Source organism: Cryptomeria japonica, chromosome 10 (assembly GCF_030272615.1).
Source record: "Cryptomeria japonica chromosome 10, Sugi_1.0, whole genome shotgun sequence".
Lineage (NCBI taxonomy): Eukaryota > Viridiplantae > Streptophyta > Pinopsida > Cupressales > Cupressaceae > Cryptomeria > Cryptomeria japonica.
In genome coordinates, this window is record NC_081414.1 from 849,330,304 (window position 1) to 849,346,580 (window position 16,277).

The window sequence follows — 16,277 nt, forward strand, 5'->3', positions numbered from 1 at the left end:
GAAACAAGAAAGCACTAGTAGAGGCAGAGGTAGAGGCCGAGATTCAAGAGGTTTTAGAGGAAACTATTGAGGCCGAGGAAGTGAAATAAGATCGCAAGGAGAGTCGAAATTGACTGAGCAGCCCAACGAATCCAGTGGAAGAGGAAGTTATGGTAGAGGAAGAGGTCCTAACAGCAACAATGGAGGTAGATCTGGAAGCACTGGTGGAGGTTCATACATTGCAAACATGAAGTGTTATCATTGAAGTAAGTTTGGTCATCCTGTCTATAGGTGTCCGGAGAAGGCAACCTCATCACACAAAGAGAAAATAATTAATTATGTGCAAGAGGATTCCAATAGTGTGAAGTCTCTTGAAGTAAACCTTGACCCAGAGAGTGGAGATAATCTGATGATTCAAAGGGTGCTAATCAGGGAGCCGGTTAAAGAAGAACCAAAACAGAGGAGGTCTCTTTTCAGAATAAAGTGCAAGATACATGGTAAGATATGTAAAGTAATCATTGACTCAGGATCAACTGACCATATCATCTCCGAAGAAGCAGTAAGTAAACTTGGGTTGAGTAGCATGCCACATAGTCATCCTTACAAGGTCACGTGGTTGAATAAAGGACAATATGTGTTAGTAAATGAACAAGTATGGGTTGAGTTTGCAATTGAGAAGTATTCTGATAGAATTTTATGTGATGTTCTAAACATGGATGCTTGTCATTTGTTGCTAGGTAGGCCATGGCAATTTGATAGAAAAGCTATCCATGATGGAGAGAACAACTCTTATGCATTCAAAATTAAATGAAGAAAATGAATGTTTGAAGTCAAAGAAATTGGTGTGTGATGTTTCTCTTAGTACAGAGGATTTAAATTTGTCATGTGATGAATGCATTTTCGCTGAAGTTGTTCTTGGTAAAGAATGTGAGACTGAGGGGCAGAGTATTTTTGAAAATACGAAGTTTGCAAATTGTGATATTGATAACAAAAGATGGTTTGAACAGAATGTTGGTTTCAAAATCATGAAGAAGAAGGGGTTATGAAGGTAAAGGACTGCGAAAATATGGACAAGGAATCAAAGAGCCCATTCAGCCAATGGAGATGCCAAAATATGAAAGGCTTGGATATAGCAAAGGTTTAAAAGATGTTCAACATGATATAAGTTTAAATAAATCAGTCCAAAGAAAAAAAGAAATCCAGTGCTCTCATTGCAACAGAGAAGGTCACATTAAAGACATGTGTTGGGATTTGCATCCGTGTAAAATTTGTGGTTTGAGAAATCATTCTGAAAAGATGTGTTGGAAGAAAGATTGGAAGAAAAAATATATAATAGATTTTATAAAAATGGATTGTGGATGGACCTATGGACCTACTTGGCAAAAGCTCACCCGTATGTTCAAAAGGTTATACAAATGCTCATATGTGAAGACTAATAGAAGTCATGAAAGGTTTGAATTTTCAAATGGAATGAAAAATGTTTTGAGCTAAAAGAAATCATTGTCTAACAAGACATTTACAGAATGTATAATCTTTTGAAGACTTGAAAGAAAAGATTTGAGAGATTGTCACAGCAGTTGGACAAAGCCAATACAAAGGTATCATGGTTGAGAAAAGATCGGCAAATTTAGAGATGGTTTGGAGTTATCAATTAAGGAAAGAATTTGAGACTCTAAAGATTTGGTTATCAACAATAGAAATGAGACAAAAGAAGACAGCGGTCAAGAACAAAAGAATTAGAATATGCAGCAATATCCACGGTAATCCCAACTAGCCCACCGAATCTGTCATGTCTGTATCCTCCGAATGGTCATCCATATCTGGAGATAATCTTCAGCATTAAATGACAACACTCACAGCTGATCCTCATACACTCACAGCCGGTCTTCATAGGATTCGAATGGATTTTGATGTAGCTTCTCAACCTGTTCTCTATGACACCAACAGTCTTCTCAAGCTTTGCAGATAGTGGCAAAAGCATTATTTTATATCCTTCGTAGCTGTCAAGTTTTCAATATAATCAATGCCTCTGCATTTTATGTGTACACACACAGCTGTTAGAAGAAAAATGTAAGAGAGTTGTAGTTCAATTAGTGAATGTAATGTAATCGAATCAAATATGAATGAAAAATGGATTGTTGAATGAAAGCCTGGTTTTCTTTTGTTTGCCCTGTTTTTCTGTTTGCTCTGTTTTGTATCTACTTTTCTTTCTGTTCCAACATCCATTTTGTCGACCTGCCTGGAGGGAAGGGCGAAATGGGTATAAAATTGGAATAGGGTGACGTGTACCAGCAGGGAAGAAGTCCTCTTCACGTCTCCTAGTCTTCTCTCTCCCACGCCTATCCCCTTCCTCATCCTTCATACCCACTCCTCTCAGCGCCTTGTCTTGGGTTTTTGAGTAGAGAATGTAGTTAGAGAAGGTGATTGTTTGTTCTCCTCAGCGCCTAGGTTAATGAATCTGCAGAATTTAAGAAATTAGAGTAAGGCGATGAGTTGGCTGGGAGTGTTTTGGTCTCCCACGCCTCTCCCTCTTTCCACCCACCACATAGGCATTCAGAAATAAAGTGAAGGGGGGGGACGGGAGTGGTGAGCGATGAGCTTAGAAGAGAGGAGACGCCTTTCCTCACACGCCTTCAGCCTTCTGCCACGCCTTCAGCCTTCTGCCACGCCTTCCCAGAACTTTCCATGGTGAATAGGGGACGATGCTAGTTTGCAGAGAGTCCTTTCTTCTTCTTTTTTTTGCCACGTCTTCCACCTCTTCTCATCAACAATAGCGCACCCCCTTATTAGATTTTTGCACCTTGATTAGTTACTCAGTAAAATTTGAAATTTGAAGGGTGTTGTGATTAGAAATTCGTTTGACTTACAGGAGATTTGTTACTAATTTTGATTAAATTTGCAAGTTAGATTTCTTTTTATTTTGCCTCTCACAATTAGACTTGCTTTTCTTATTATAATTAATTAGAAGAAGCAATAGAGGTAATTATACAGAATTACATATGAAAAATTTGATTATTTGATTGGGTTAAGTCTATGGGAATATTAAATATTACGTTAAAATATTTGTCCTTAGTAAAAGCGACATCTCTAATTAGGGTTAGGACATCTCTAATTAGGGTTAGGACAAGCAGGTCTTTACACACACAAGAATCTTTATTCATTCAGATTGAATAGACAAAAAATATCTTGATCACATGATCAAGGATCAACTGATCAAAAGATCAAAGACAAATAAAGCATTACAATTGCCTCAATAAATAGAGGTCTTAGATTCATTGAAGGAAACTAAATATACAACTATTCAGATGCATACTCATGCAAAACTCCAATTAGCTAAATCATACAAAATATATTTTTAGAGTTTCTATATAAACTTTGTAAGCCTGCAGTTCTTCTTGTGATGTGAGAGAAGTTACTATTTCAACATTTCCGCTAGTTGATCTTCAACTAAATTAGAATCCTTTTTTTTAAAGAATTTAAAGTTTTATTTTCATCATCTCTTCTTTCATTACAAGTTTCATAAATTGATGTACAATATAGGTATCCAAAAAGCATATTCACAATATGCCAATATTTTTATCTTGTTTCGAAATATTTGTACTCACAACCATGGCTTCATCTACAATGTCAGATATAGTTCAAAACATTGTAAATGTGCGTATGACAACTATCCTAACATAAGAAATCTTACATAATTTCTATATTTTACTTTCTTTTTGAAGATGTTTTGAATAGACAAATTTTTATTAACAAGAAATGGGGGTTTTGATAGGCTTATTATCTTGCAACCTATATCTCTACAAAATCAGGTCAACACATTTCTTTTAATGTATCCACAAATTTCTATTTGTACAATTAATTTTAATTTCCATACCCCAAAGAAAATTTGCAGCACCAAAATCTTTCTTGTCAAATTGTAACATAACTTTTAACTTTCATTCTCATATTATTACAAAATTAATAACATGTTATCTTTATGCAATACTATAATGACAAAAGTCTATCTTCCAAATTTAAAATACATTAAATAAGTTCACCCCTCAACTATAAAATATATAAAATATAGTTGATATACAACATTTTTATAACATATAAATTCACAAATTTGAATGAGATACACATCTCTTTTGAAAGTTTTCATGGTTTCATTTAAAGATGGAAAGGAAAATTATATATTATAATATTTCAACCCTATCTGAAAGTAAGAGGTAACTATATAATTAGCTAGAACTTAACAATCCATCCTTCCTTGCTACTTTCCATGTGTCCATTGAAACAAGAGAAATAACCATAACCATTACTAACGAGCATTAAGAGATTCTGTAATAGTAGCATTTGATTGAGATGAGCCACGTACTTTGTATCCCACGTCTACGAATGCTGGCTGCAGGGGTTTCTGAAAATCAATCTCAGCTTTACTTAACAGTATTGTCACAACCTCAGACATTGATGGCCTATGAGTGGCAGAACCTTGTATGCACATAAGCGCAAGGTTTATCACCCTCACCACTTCTTCTTCATTATACCCTTCCATCTTCTCTTCGCTTTCCACCATCTCTAAAACCTTGTTTTCTTCGTGTAGGCTCCAAACCTGCAATAAGTTTGTTTTTGAAAATGATCAAGCTTTGAAATGGAGAGAACGACGGGGTAAAAGGATTAAAAGAATACTATTAGAATCTTAAAATACCCATTCTAGCAAATATTGCATATCAGGTGGCTGATTCAAGTCTATGCTTTTTCTGCCACTGACAATTTCAAGAACCACCACACCAAAGCTGTAGGTGTCAGCTTTCTCTGTTAATTGTCCATGGCTAGCATATTCAGGAGCCGTGTATCCTCTGCAAATGAAAAAAAATGGTGGTTATTATATTCGTTGAAAGTTTTGATTAGATAAACAATGGAATAAGGAGGGGTTTTCTCACAAGGTTCCTGCAAATTTTGTGCTAAGATGACTTTTATCATGTGGAAGAAGTCTAGCCAGCCCAAAATCTGCTATTTTTGCCTGGAAGTTTTCGTCAAGTAATATGTTGCTGGATTTAATATCACGATGGATGATACAGACATGGAATTCCTCATGAAGATAAGCCAAACCTCGAGCAGTGCCCAGGATAATGTTGAACCTTTCTTTCCAACTCAAAGGCTTTTTATGTTCTCCTGCATGTAGAGCAATTCAGTAAAGTTTCAAAATCTATTGTGTTTGTTGTAATGGATGAAAGAAGCAAAAGAGGAAAGTTAAAGAAGGAATAGCAAACCAAATATTATTCTGTCGAGGCTGCTGTTGGGCATGTACTCATACACCAAGAGCCTTTCTTGGCCTTGTCTGCAACATCCAAGTAAACGCACAAGATTTTTGTGATGAACATTAGAAATGAGTTTCACCTCGCTTTCGAATTCAGCAATTGCGCGGGGAGAGCGACCTAATGTTAGTTTCTTTATGGCCACAATGTTGCCATTTTTCAACGTACCCTGCATGAGGGAAGGAACACATCACTTGAATAGATTGACACACAAGCCTTGGTAATGAGGGAAGGAAATAATTGATAATTTACCTTGAATACTTGACCAAACCCTCCTTCTCCAAGTTTATTCGCTTCATCAAAATTGTTGGTTGCCTTTTTCAGAATCTTGAAGTCAAAATCTCCCGGCCCACGAAGTTCTGTTGCTCCTTCAGTATCCACTATTCCATATATTTCAATTTGTCATATTAGTGATAATGAAGATCGGACTGACTTATAAGACTTTGCATCCTTTTCCTATAATAACTAAGATCGAACTGACTTGCAAGGCTATTTGTTATGTCCGCATTGATTTTGATGAAGTGGACATCCAAGACATTTGCTCCTTATAAAATATTAAAACTTAGCCTTTTAAGAGTTTACCTTGTTTCTGGCTTGGGGGCATTATCTGCTTCCTGAAGAGGAGGAGACAAGTTATAAGGCCAAGTATGAATACTCCTCCCACAACACCAATTATTATCCATGCTGTAGAACTCACCTTCTTCTTGCCTGAAAAACAAAATGGAGAATGAAAATATCATTAAAAAATCAGTAACTGGAATTTTAAACATCATCGATTAAGGTGACCGACTGATATTACATTTCCGAAACTATAAATTCAATCTTGCTTCTAAGGAAAAGTGTAAAAAATGTTAAAAAAACTGCAAGCTCTTCAACTAAATATAATTAAATTGTAACCTCCGGGTAAGAAATGTTTCAAGTCGATAGTCACATTGCTTGGATAAAAAGGTTTGGAATCGTATCGCAAGTAGCAGCCGGCGTCTACACCCCTTCCCTCGGAGCGAGGAATACACTTATTTATGTTGTCCTTGGCAATAGCGAGGCACTTTTGGCAGGAATCCTTCTGAAGGGAACGTATACACGAGGCAAGTCCATAGACTGTGGTATTAGACGGCCCTTGTCTCGTATGCGCAGCAAAATAATCTTTTATTTGCGGAGTTGCAGCGCAAAGATCGCTCATCAAACTTCGAACAGTTGCCGAAAATGAATTGGAAGAGCTCGCGTTGGCACCACCGCACACTTGTTTATTTCCTTCATCAGTGTACGAATTGTAAAAATTATTGTTCTCGAAACGCACAAAACATCCGTCATAGATTGCCCTGCCGCCGGTAACGCTGGTACAGTTGGCAGCTTGTTTTCTTGCTACTTTGATGCACTTAGTGCAATCAGCAACGGACTTATCCTTTCTACACTGCGCCACTGCATATACTGAATCCACCAGATCTGATGCTCCCACCACATTTTTTTGAGCAAATCCAGATGGAACAACATTTTCCACCACATAATCGAGAGCCTCCTTCAAATTTTGCGCAAAGAGTGTGGCGTTGCCATTGGGGACAGGGCTGCATCCGTAGGCTAACTGTCTGGTTTCTGGATCTGCTCTAATGGGGGCAATTAATAACATGGGAAATAACATAATCAGCCACCATATTCCAGCCATGGCTCTGGATTTTCCCAGAGACGCTTACAAATGCTAAGCTGCTGATTATAAAATAGAAACTTTGATTTGTGTGGATAGAAGAAAGAAAGGAGCTCTATTATATAGAATTTCAAAGTGCAGGTGAGTCATCTATTTTCACCAATATCACAACTTTATTATTTACTGCATTAAAAGTAAAGATAAACAACTAAGACCATAGACCCAACAGATTATTGCAGTCAAATACTTGGAAAAGTCTCCAAGCTTTCGTTTTCTTATTGTGCCGAGTTTAGAAAGAGAAAATTAAAAATAAACCAATCTGTCACAAATGATGGTATACGTCAATGGCGCTGGAAACTCGTATAAATTCTTATATTGTGTAGAGGATACCTAAATATTTATTTTTCTCTATTTTATTTTGTTTTCACTTGGTCTTATTTATTATAGTGTCAAAGGCCTTTGCAGCATAGGAAATTAGTTTTGGGTAGATTTTTTCCAACTATGCTTATCAATAGTTAATATAGTTGATTATATTTTTTTTTTTTTTTTATATTTCATTATTTTTGTTATCAATAAATTAATTTAAGCATGATTTATGCCTATCGAAATTATGGTTTCTTATATTTGAAACACAATTTATTCCTTCTTCATTCATTCCTTACCTCAATGTCTAGTCTGAATGTAAAACTCTTGGTTAGTTGTACACATTATGTGAAACTCTTGGTTAGTTATACATATTTTGTGAAATGGTTTCTCAGCTATAGATTATTCTTCACCATGAAAGTCTCAAGTTCCAAATGCAATTTGTTGGGCTCTTGTAGGCTAGGTGGTTTAAATATTTGTACTAAGTAGTTGAGAGATTCAATTAACCCTTCAATAAAGAACATAGTCAATCTTCTTTTTTCTATGATATTTGGTAGAACTATTGACAATTTCTAAACATTTATTACACAGTTCTCCATTGAATCGGACATTTGATTGGAGTCAAGTCTATGAAATAAACTTCACTATATTTCTAATCACACCTCTCAATCAAAATTATGTAGAATTCATCATAAGAGGGGATGGATTCATGCACATGACTGTTCAAACCATGGAAACATCACTCATATGTATTGCCTCCAAATATAATGTGTAAATCTTGGTTGCTTCGTCTTTGTCTACTAGTATGAGGGACAAGTATGTGTCTTTCTTCCACACCCATGCATGAGCTAAATGAGTGCTAGTGGTCAAGCAAGCTCCACTAAGTGGCAAAGAAGAGGTGACACATGTCTGTGATGAGTTTGACCAACTCTCCAAGTTTCCATATAACCTATCTAAGGTGGCTTAAAGCCATGTGTAGTAATACTTGAGATGATTACTCTTTTAACATTAAGTAAAATATATTCTATAGTAACAACCAACACTTAAGTATTAACTAGGTGTTTACAAGATGGGTCCTAACTACTATACCTATTGAGGTACCCACGTACAATGTAATATCTCATAAACTAGAGAAAAGTAGGAAACCCTATGGGAAACAAAATACACTTCAAAAGCTAAAATATGCATGAAAATTATGCAAGTGAATAACAAGTACTTCTTGAATTGAGTACAATATAAGAATTCTCCCATAGGAGAGGTAAATACAAAATATTCATGAGAACCCCCCATAATATGTGTCCTATTGGTGATGTTGGATGATTGACAAAGGATGAAAATTTAGATCCAAGAATGTGAAATTATGAGACCCCTTTCTTTTGTTCTACATTATACTTTTGCAATATATAGCTTATATTTGGCACAAAATGATTATGTTATAGACTTGAGTTTTAATTTATCGGATTTGGCACACACATTTACATATATTCATGTGATATTTGTTGTAGTATCGAGTTTTAATGATTTTATGTTTATAATGATTTTTCAACATCTCATAGTACGATTATGTAGACATGCATAGTGCTTTATGATTATTATGGAACATGTGTAGACATGATATGTGTATATGTATGATTTAATTTCATAAAGAATGCAATTGTTGGATTATCAATGCAAGATAGGATGTTGAATTAATATGTTGCTTAAGCTATTATGAAATTATAATGATGGATTACCAATATAGTATAGTGTTGAGATTTTGCAATAGCCAATGGAGTCAAGGGAGTAACATAGTGATATTCCTTTATCACAATTTGCATAATTGTGATCATCCTTTCATTCCTCGTACCTTCACTTGCCTTCTCTATTTTCTTTTTTGCTAGCTTCCTTCTTCTTACCCTACTATTTACATTAGAGAAAGAGATGCTCCTTTTATTTTATTGCTACAAATAATACAATTAGGATTACCTTATTTATAATTTTGTGTTTGGCTATCAACAAGAACCTCTTGGCAGATCTAAAAATCGTACGAAGCATTTCATGGGTACCTACTGATCTATAACATCCTTAGAAGAAGTTGAAGTGTCTTACTTCTAATTTAATTATTTTTACTTGTACATATTGTCCTCATGCTTGTTAATAGTAGTGAAATTGAATGGATCTCTTCTTCATGTCAAATAGGGTAAAAAAAAATTCTTGAACAATCCCTTAAAATTATCTGACTTACATATGGGTGGTACAGTCAAGATTCACAAGAAACTAGGATGATTGAATCTACTTTACATAATGTTTAGATAGATTTAGCCATGCAATAGAGTTTTTTTGGTGCAAAGCATCTATTGAAAATTAAAGTAGACTTCTATTTGGTCAATCTATTGATGTAACAAATTTTTGAGATATTATATTGTACATTCAAAACGAGCAGAGAAAAAACATAAAAATCAACACAAAACAGAAAGAAAACAATACGACACGAGACATGGATTATAGTCGTTCACCATAAAATGGCTACATCCACTCTCAAGCAAGGAATAACTTCTGTTGAACGATACCCAGTACATAGACTGTACCCATCTATCTATACATCCATATTCAGGTATGAAATGAATAGTATGGAGAAGTTGAAAGGTCATGTGACCATTGGACTTCATATTCCCAACAAATCTCTCCTTTAAAAAAATCATATCAATCTTAATATCATCTTTGTACAAAATATTATTCCCACTAAGAGATAATCTCCTTGATCTTATTTAACACTATTAAACTATTCTTCTTTCCTTTAACTTGTACAAAATCTAAATTCCTTAAAAACGACTTAAAGTTGTATTTTTCTGACCTATCCTACATCTATGTAAGAGAAATTTAACAAAGACGCCTAGTCGTACACAAAACCATCACTGATGGAAGAAGATAATGCTTGATGTGTACATTTTAACTCTATCGAAACAAAGTTGTCCAAAAGTCTTGCGTTAAGATACTGTTTAGTGTGAACTCTTTAACACTATCGAAACAAAGTTGTCCAAAAGTCTTGTGTTAAGATACTGTTTAGTGTGAACTCTTTAACACTATCGAAACAAATTGCGTCAGTCTTTCCAAAAGTCTTGGGTTAGAATATAATATTCATTGATTGATTTTAGTTGGCTGCAAAATGAAAAGTTGTGCATCCACCCTGGTTGTCAAACAAAGAGACTTACCCCTACGCAGAACCATCAGTTGAACGTGTGGTGGAAGAAGAGTCAAAGTCTTTCCAAAAGTCTTGTGTTTGGGTATAATATTGATGATGTTCATTGAAAGCAAGGTTAGCGAGAGATCATTTAGTACCTAGTCAACAAGGAATGGTCAGTATGCTGCCCTGTTTGTCAAACAGACGGCCCCATCACCTCAGATATTTCCATATTTAAGTATTAACTTGTTCAGGAAAGTAAGGGCGTCTCAGAATGAATTAGTAGTGAACGAGGGAGTCATGGTCAATAAATCTGTAATTTCTAGGAATGCCGTATGTGATGAAAGCGGTCCCTCAACCGCACAATGCTGTTCATCGTATTATTGCCGTCTCTCACCATACTCCACATTCGGGATGATTTTAATATGCGTTTGCGAAGGCAATTGGTTGATCCACAATCACAATATTCCTTAGTGATATGAATTTTTTTCCCTACATTAATAATTTCATTATGGCATCAAGCATTTTTATGTAATTTTCCAAACAAGTCTTTGTCTGGTGGTGGTTTCTAGCGTGTTAGTGTTTTGGATGGGTGCACATTTCTCATGTGGTCCAGGTGTTGCTGTTTAGTGGATATGTAAAGGTTTTGGCCTATCCCACTTTAATCAATCAAAGGACATTTCCAATCAAAAAATAATGAATCAGATTTGGGAAGAAAATCTTACCTGTACAATTCAATATTTTTACATTAAATACTCATGCTAGGGCTAGGTCAAATATATGACAGCAAAGAAGTGTGTGTTTGGTATTATTCTCATCCTCAAGAAGAGCGATAGAAGAATCATTAGTAAAGTATCCATTGGCTAGCTAAATAAATGAATTAGGCAAGACAATATCCTTAACCAACTTCTAGGACTTCACATGGCCAAAAGATAGCCAAAGCCTTTTGTAGTAAGCATGTAAATTGTAGGAAATAAAGGCAATATCTAGTAAGCATTTAAAGTCTCAGAAAAATTAATTTTGTGTCTACAGATTATTTTCAACTATTGATTTTAAAATGTTTTATAAATGTTTTATATTTCTTTTTTTATTATTATTATCAATAAAGTAATTTGGGCATGGGGTCATTGGTGAGAGTTTTGTTTGGTACGTATGAGGTCATGAGATCCAGTCTCTCTTTTGCTATACACTTATGTTTATGAAACCATGCCTTCTTGTAACTAAAACACAACTTATTCATTCTCCATTGATTCCTCACCTCAATGTCTAGTTTGAATGTAAAGCTCTTCGTCAATCGCACATATTTGTTTAAATGGCTTCTCATCCAAAAATTATTCTTCACCATGAAAGTCACTAGTTTCAAATGTCATTTATTAAGCTCTTGTAGGCTAGGTAGATTAAATATCCCTACTAACTATTTGAGAGATTCAATTAACCCTTCAATAAAGAGCATAGTCAATCTTCTTTTTTTATGATGTTTGGTAGAATTATTAACAATTTCTAAATATGTGTTACATAGCTCTACATTGAACCACACATTTGATTCGACTGAAATCTATGAAATAAACTTTATTATGTTTTTAATCAAACCTTTTAATCAAAATTTTATAGAATTCATCATAAGAGGTGATGGATTAATTGAGCTTGAGTGTTTAGACCATGGCAACACCACTCATGTGCATTTCCTCCAAATAAAATGTGGAAAGCTTGGCTGCTTCATCTTTGACTATTGGTATGAGGGACAGGCATGTGTCTTGCTTCCACACACATGCATGCGTTGGGCATTTGTTAGAAAAAACATAGGAAGATAGTGTCAACTTCCCAAAAGCTTCCTACACATCTCTATAGAAGTTTTGTCGCTTATGCTAATGCCTATATCTATTCTAGAATTTCTTCATAACCATATGATTGGTGAATGATATGTCACTTTGAATTTCCTTAGGAAGAGCTCTACATTCTTTATGAAAAGCCATTTAATATCATCTAATAATAACATCAAACTTCTCTTACAACTAGAATAAGAATATTCCTTCATGTGTGGCTCTAAATGGTATTCAAATTATTACCCTTAGAATCACTTGCACAATCTAACAACTATAAAGCCATAGTAACTTCCATCTTGTGAAGTAGCTATGCCATCTTGTTGAACATCAAATCAAACTTTCCTTTGACCCAAACCTCAATATTTCCATTGACAATAATTCTCCTCTCTCCTTTATCCATACTATTATGTTCTTTAATAGATCCTATAGTAGATGATTTATTCTTTGATATATTTAAAACTTGTCTTTATTTCTTGATTTTCCTCAAGTAATATCTTATTTCCTAGTCACTATGTTACATGAAAACTTAAATTTGAACACAAAAGACAGCAAGATCAGTAGATTTTATAGGACTACATTGTCTTAGAATAAAAACAAATGTAAGTTTGATTCTTAACTTTCCATACACTTGTAATTAGAATAGAAATATTATCAACCCTAACATTCACTTAAATCTTAAATAATTTAGGCTAGAATTAAAGCTTAAGCATCAATAATATCAATGCATTTAAAAAACAAAAAGAAAAAATCAATCTGAATGTTATTACTATTATATTTAGTGATCGGATTAGATAGATAGGAAATCAAACACAATTGCACAAAATGTACACTAGGAAAACCTTCCTCTTGAAGGTGAAAACCCCAACAAAGAAGTATGTCTTTATTATCTCAACTATGTCAAGTGACTTTACAAAGAGCTTTCTTCACACTTGAAGCTATATATGAATGGTAACAATCCATAATAGAAAATATACGATCTAATATGAAAAGCAATCTTCCTTTGTTGATTCACAAACTGTTGTAGATAGTCTTCTATCTTCTATAGATGAATATCAATGGACTGCTAAGTGAATGATGTGAATTTCTATAGGATGTATGTGTAAGCATCTAAAAATGGTTAACGCTTGTGGTGCCATACTTTAACATGTCTGCCTAACCTTATTTTAGGGTTTTTGTATTTTACTAACACTTCCTCTATGTTGCACATTTGGTCTTTATCATTTGTCAACATCATGTCATTCTTCTTCTTTCTCTTCCTATTTGATCATATTTAATCGTTTCAATTTGGGTCTTATCGATGTCAATCTCAATTATCATTTCATGATCATGTTTAATTATCAATTTCATATAATCGTTGTTTTTAATCCTAATCAATTCCAATCAATTCTCAATGTCATGTCACCAACCATTATCAATCAATTTTCATTTATCAATCATCAATCGATTTTCCATAAATCATTCATATTCATCAATTGTCCTTGTCGTTTCAATCAATAAGATCAATCTTGAGCATTTATTTCAATAAATTTTAGTTAATTTGTCAATCATTATATCAATCAATCAATTCAATCATTAAATGCTTATCCTGATCATGTTAATTATTTCATGACATAATCTTGATTTATGTCTCTCTTGTAGGGTTTAATAATTCTTTAATTATTAATCCTTTACTAATATTTCTTTTAGGATAAATGAATTTATTTATTTACCCTATGTCTTGTGTCACAATTAAATACTTCATTTGATTGGCTAATTAGTCTTTTATGAATTAATTAATAAATGAGAATTTATTAATTAATATCATCTAATTCCTATTTCGTAATTCCTAATTTCCACCTCATTTTCTAATTTGCTAAATTCAATTTCCACCTAATTATCCTCTTCTAGTTGCTCCTATTTTTGTGCTTCCTTTGTCATAAGTTGGAAGCATGATTCTCTCATTCGTCATAAGTGTTAAAATAGTAACATATCATAACTCTTAACATAGCAACTTCTCCTCACACCTTGCCATATACCATGACTATTCAAACCATGGAAGCATCACTCATATGTATTGCCTCCAAATATAATGTGTAAATCTTGGTTGCTACATCTTTGTCTACTAGTATGAGGGACAAGTATGTGTCTTTCTTCCACACCCATGCATGAGCTAAATAAGTGGTAGTGGTCAATCAAGCTCCACTAAGTGGCAAAGAAGAGGTGACACATGTCTGTGATGAGTTTCACCAACTCTACAAGTTTCCATATAGCCTATCTAAGGCGGCTTAAAGCCATGTGTAGTAATACTTGAGATGATTACTCATTTAACATTAAGTAAAATATATTCTATAGTAACAACCCAAACTTAAGTATTAACTAGGTGTTTACAAGATGGGTCCTAACTACTATACCTATTGAGGTACCCACGTACAATGTAATATCTTATAAACTAGAGAAAAGTAGGAAACCCTATGGGAAACAAAATATCCTTCAAAAGATAAAATATGCATGAAAATTATGCAAGTGAATAACAAGTACTTCTTGAATTGAGTACAATATAAGAATTCTCCCATAGCAGAGGTAAATACAAAAGATTCATGAGAACCCCCCATATTATGTGTCCTATTGGTGATGTTGGATGATTGACAAAAGATGAAAATTTAGATCCAAGAATGTGAAATTATGAGACCCCTTTCTTTTGTTCTACATTATACTTTTGCAATATATAGCTTATATTTGGCACAAAATGATTATGTTATAGACTTGAGTTTTAATTTATCGGATTTGGCACACACATTTACATATATTCATGTGATATTTGTTGTAGTATCGAGTTTTAATGATTTTATGTTTATAATGATTTTTCAACATCTCATAGTACGATTATGTAGACATGCATAGTGCTTTATGATTATTATAGAACATGTGTAGACATGATATGTGTATATGTATGATTTAATTTCATAAAGAATGCAATTGTTGGATTATCAATGCAAGATAGGATGTTGAATTAATATGTTGCTTAAGCTATTATGAAATTATAATGATGGATTACCAATATAGTATAGTGTTGAGATTTTGCAATAGCCAATGGAGTCAAGGGAGTAACATAGTGATATTCCTTTATCACAGTTTGCATAATTGCGATCATCCTTTCATTCCTCGTACCTTCACTTGCCTTCTCTATTTTCTTTTTTGCTAGCTTCCTTCTTCTTAGCCTACTATTTACATTAGAGAAAGAGATGCTCCTTTTATTTTATTGCTACAAATAATACAATTAGGATTACCTTATTTATATTCTTCTGTTTGGCTATCAACAAGAACCTCTTGGCAGATCTAAAAATTGTACGAAGCATTTCATGGGTACCTACTGATCTATAATATCCTTAGAAGAAGTTGAAGTGTCTTATTTCTAATTTAATTATTATTCACTTGTACATATTGTCCTCATGCTAGTTAATAGTAGTGAAATTGAATGGATCTCTTCTTCATGTCAAATAGGGTAAAAAAAAATTCTTGAACAATCCCTTAAAATTATCTAACTTACATATGGGTGGTACAGTCAAGATTCACAAGAAACTAGGATGATTGAATCTACTTTACATAATGTTTAGATAGATTTAGCCATGCAATAGAGTTTTTTTGGTGCAAAGCATCTATTGAAAATTAAAGTAGACTTCTATTTGGTCAATCTATTGATGTAACAAATTTTTGAGATATTATATTGTACATTCAAAATGAGCAGAGAAAAAACATAAAAATCAACACAAAACAGAAAGAAAACAATACGACACGAGACATGGATTATTGTCGTTCACCATAAAATGGCTACATCCACTCTCAAGCAGGGAATAACTTTTGTTGAACGATACCGAGTACATAGATTGCACCCATCTATTTATACATCCATATTTAGGTATGAAATGAATACTATGGAGAAGTTGAAAGGTCATGTGACCATTGGACTTCATATTCCCAACAAATCTCTCCTTTAAAAAAATCATATTAATCTTAATCTCATCTTTGTACAAAATATT

The 16,277-nt window shown here is 33.8% G+C and overlaps 1 protein-coding gene across 1 annotated transcript; it reads right to left on the minus strand.

Moving 5' to 3' along the window:
• Positions 1-3,980: 3,980 nt before the first annotated feature.
• On the minus strand, positions 3,981-7,018 carry LOC131054446 (cysteine-rich receptor-like protein kinase 42). Its single transcript, XM_057988961.2, has 7 exons — positions 6,174-7,018; positions 5,859-5,984; positions 5,529-5,656; positions 5,232-5,445; positions 4,902-5,133; positions 4,667-4,817; positions 3,981-4,570 (listed from the first exon to the last, which is right to left on the minus strand). The coding sequence occupies exons 1-7, from the start codon at positions 6,934-6,936 to the stop codon at positions 4,280-4,282; spliced, it is 1,905 nt and encodes a 634-aa protein (XP_057844944.2). The 5' UTR covers positions 6,937-7,018; the 3' UTR covers positions 3,981-4,279.
• Between the last annotated feature and the right edge of the window lie 9,259 nt (positions 7,019-16,277).

What these genes read in the sequence shown, in the direction of transcription:
- LOC131054446 (XM_057988961.2), bottom strand. Translation starts at nt 6,936, where the DNA reads ATGGCTGGAATATGGTGGCTGATTATGTTATTTCCCATGTTATTAATT. An exon ending in GAAACATTTCTTACCCGGAG is followed by an intron (nt 5,985 to 6,173) that starts GTTACAATTTAA and finishes TTTGTTTTTCAG; the next exon opens with GCAAGAAGAAGGTGAGTTCT. An exon ending in CCTCGACAGAATAATATTTG is followed by an intron (nt 5,134 to 5,231) that starts GTTTGCTATTCC and finishes CTCTACATGCAG; the next exon opens with GAGAACATAAAAAGCCTTTG.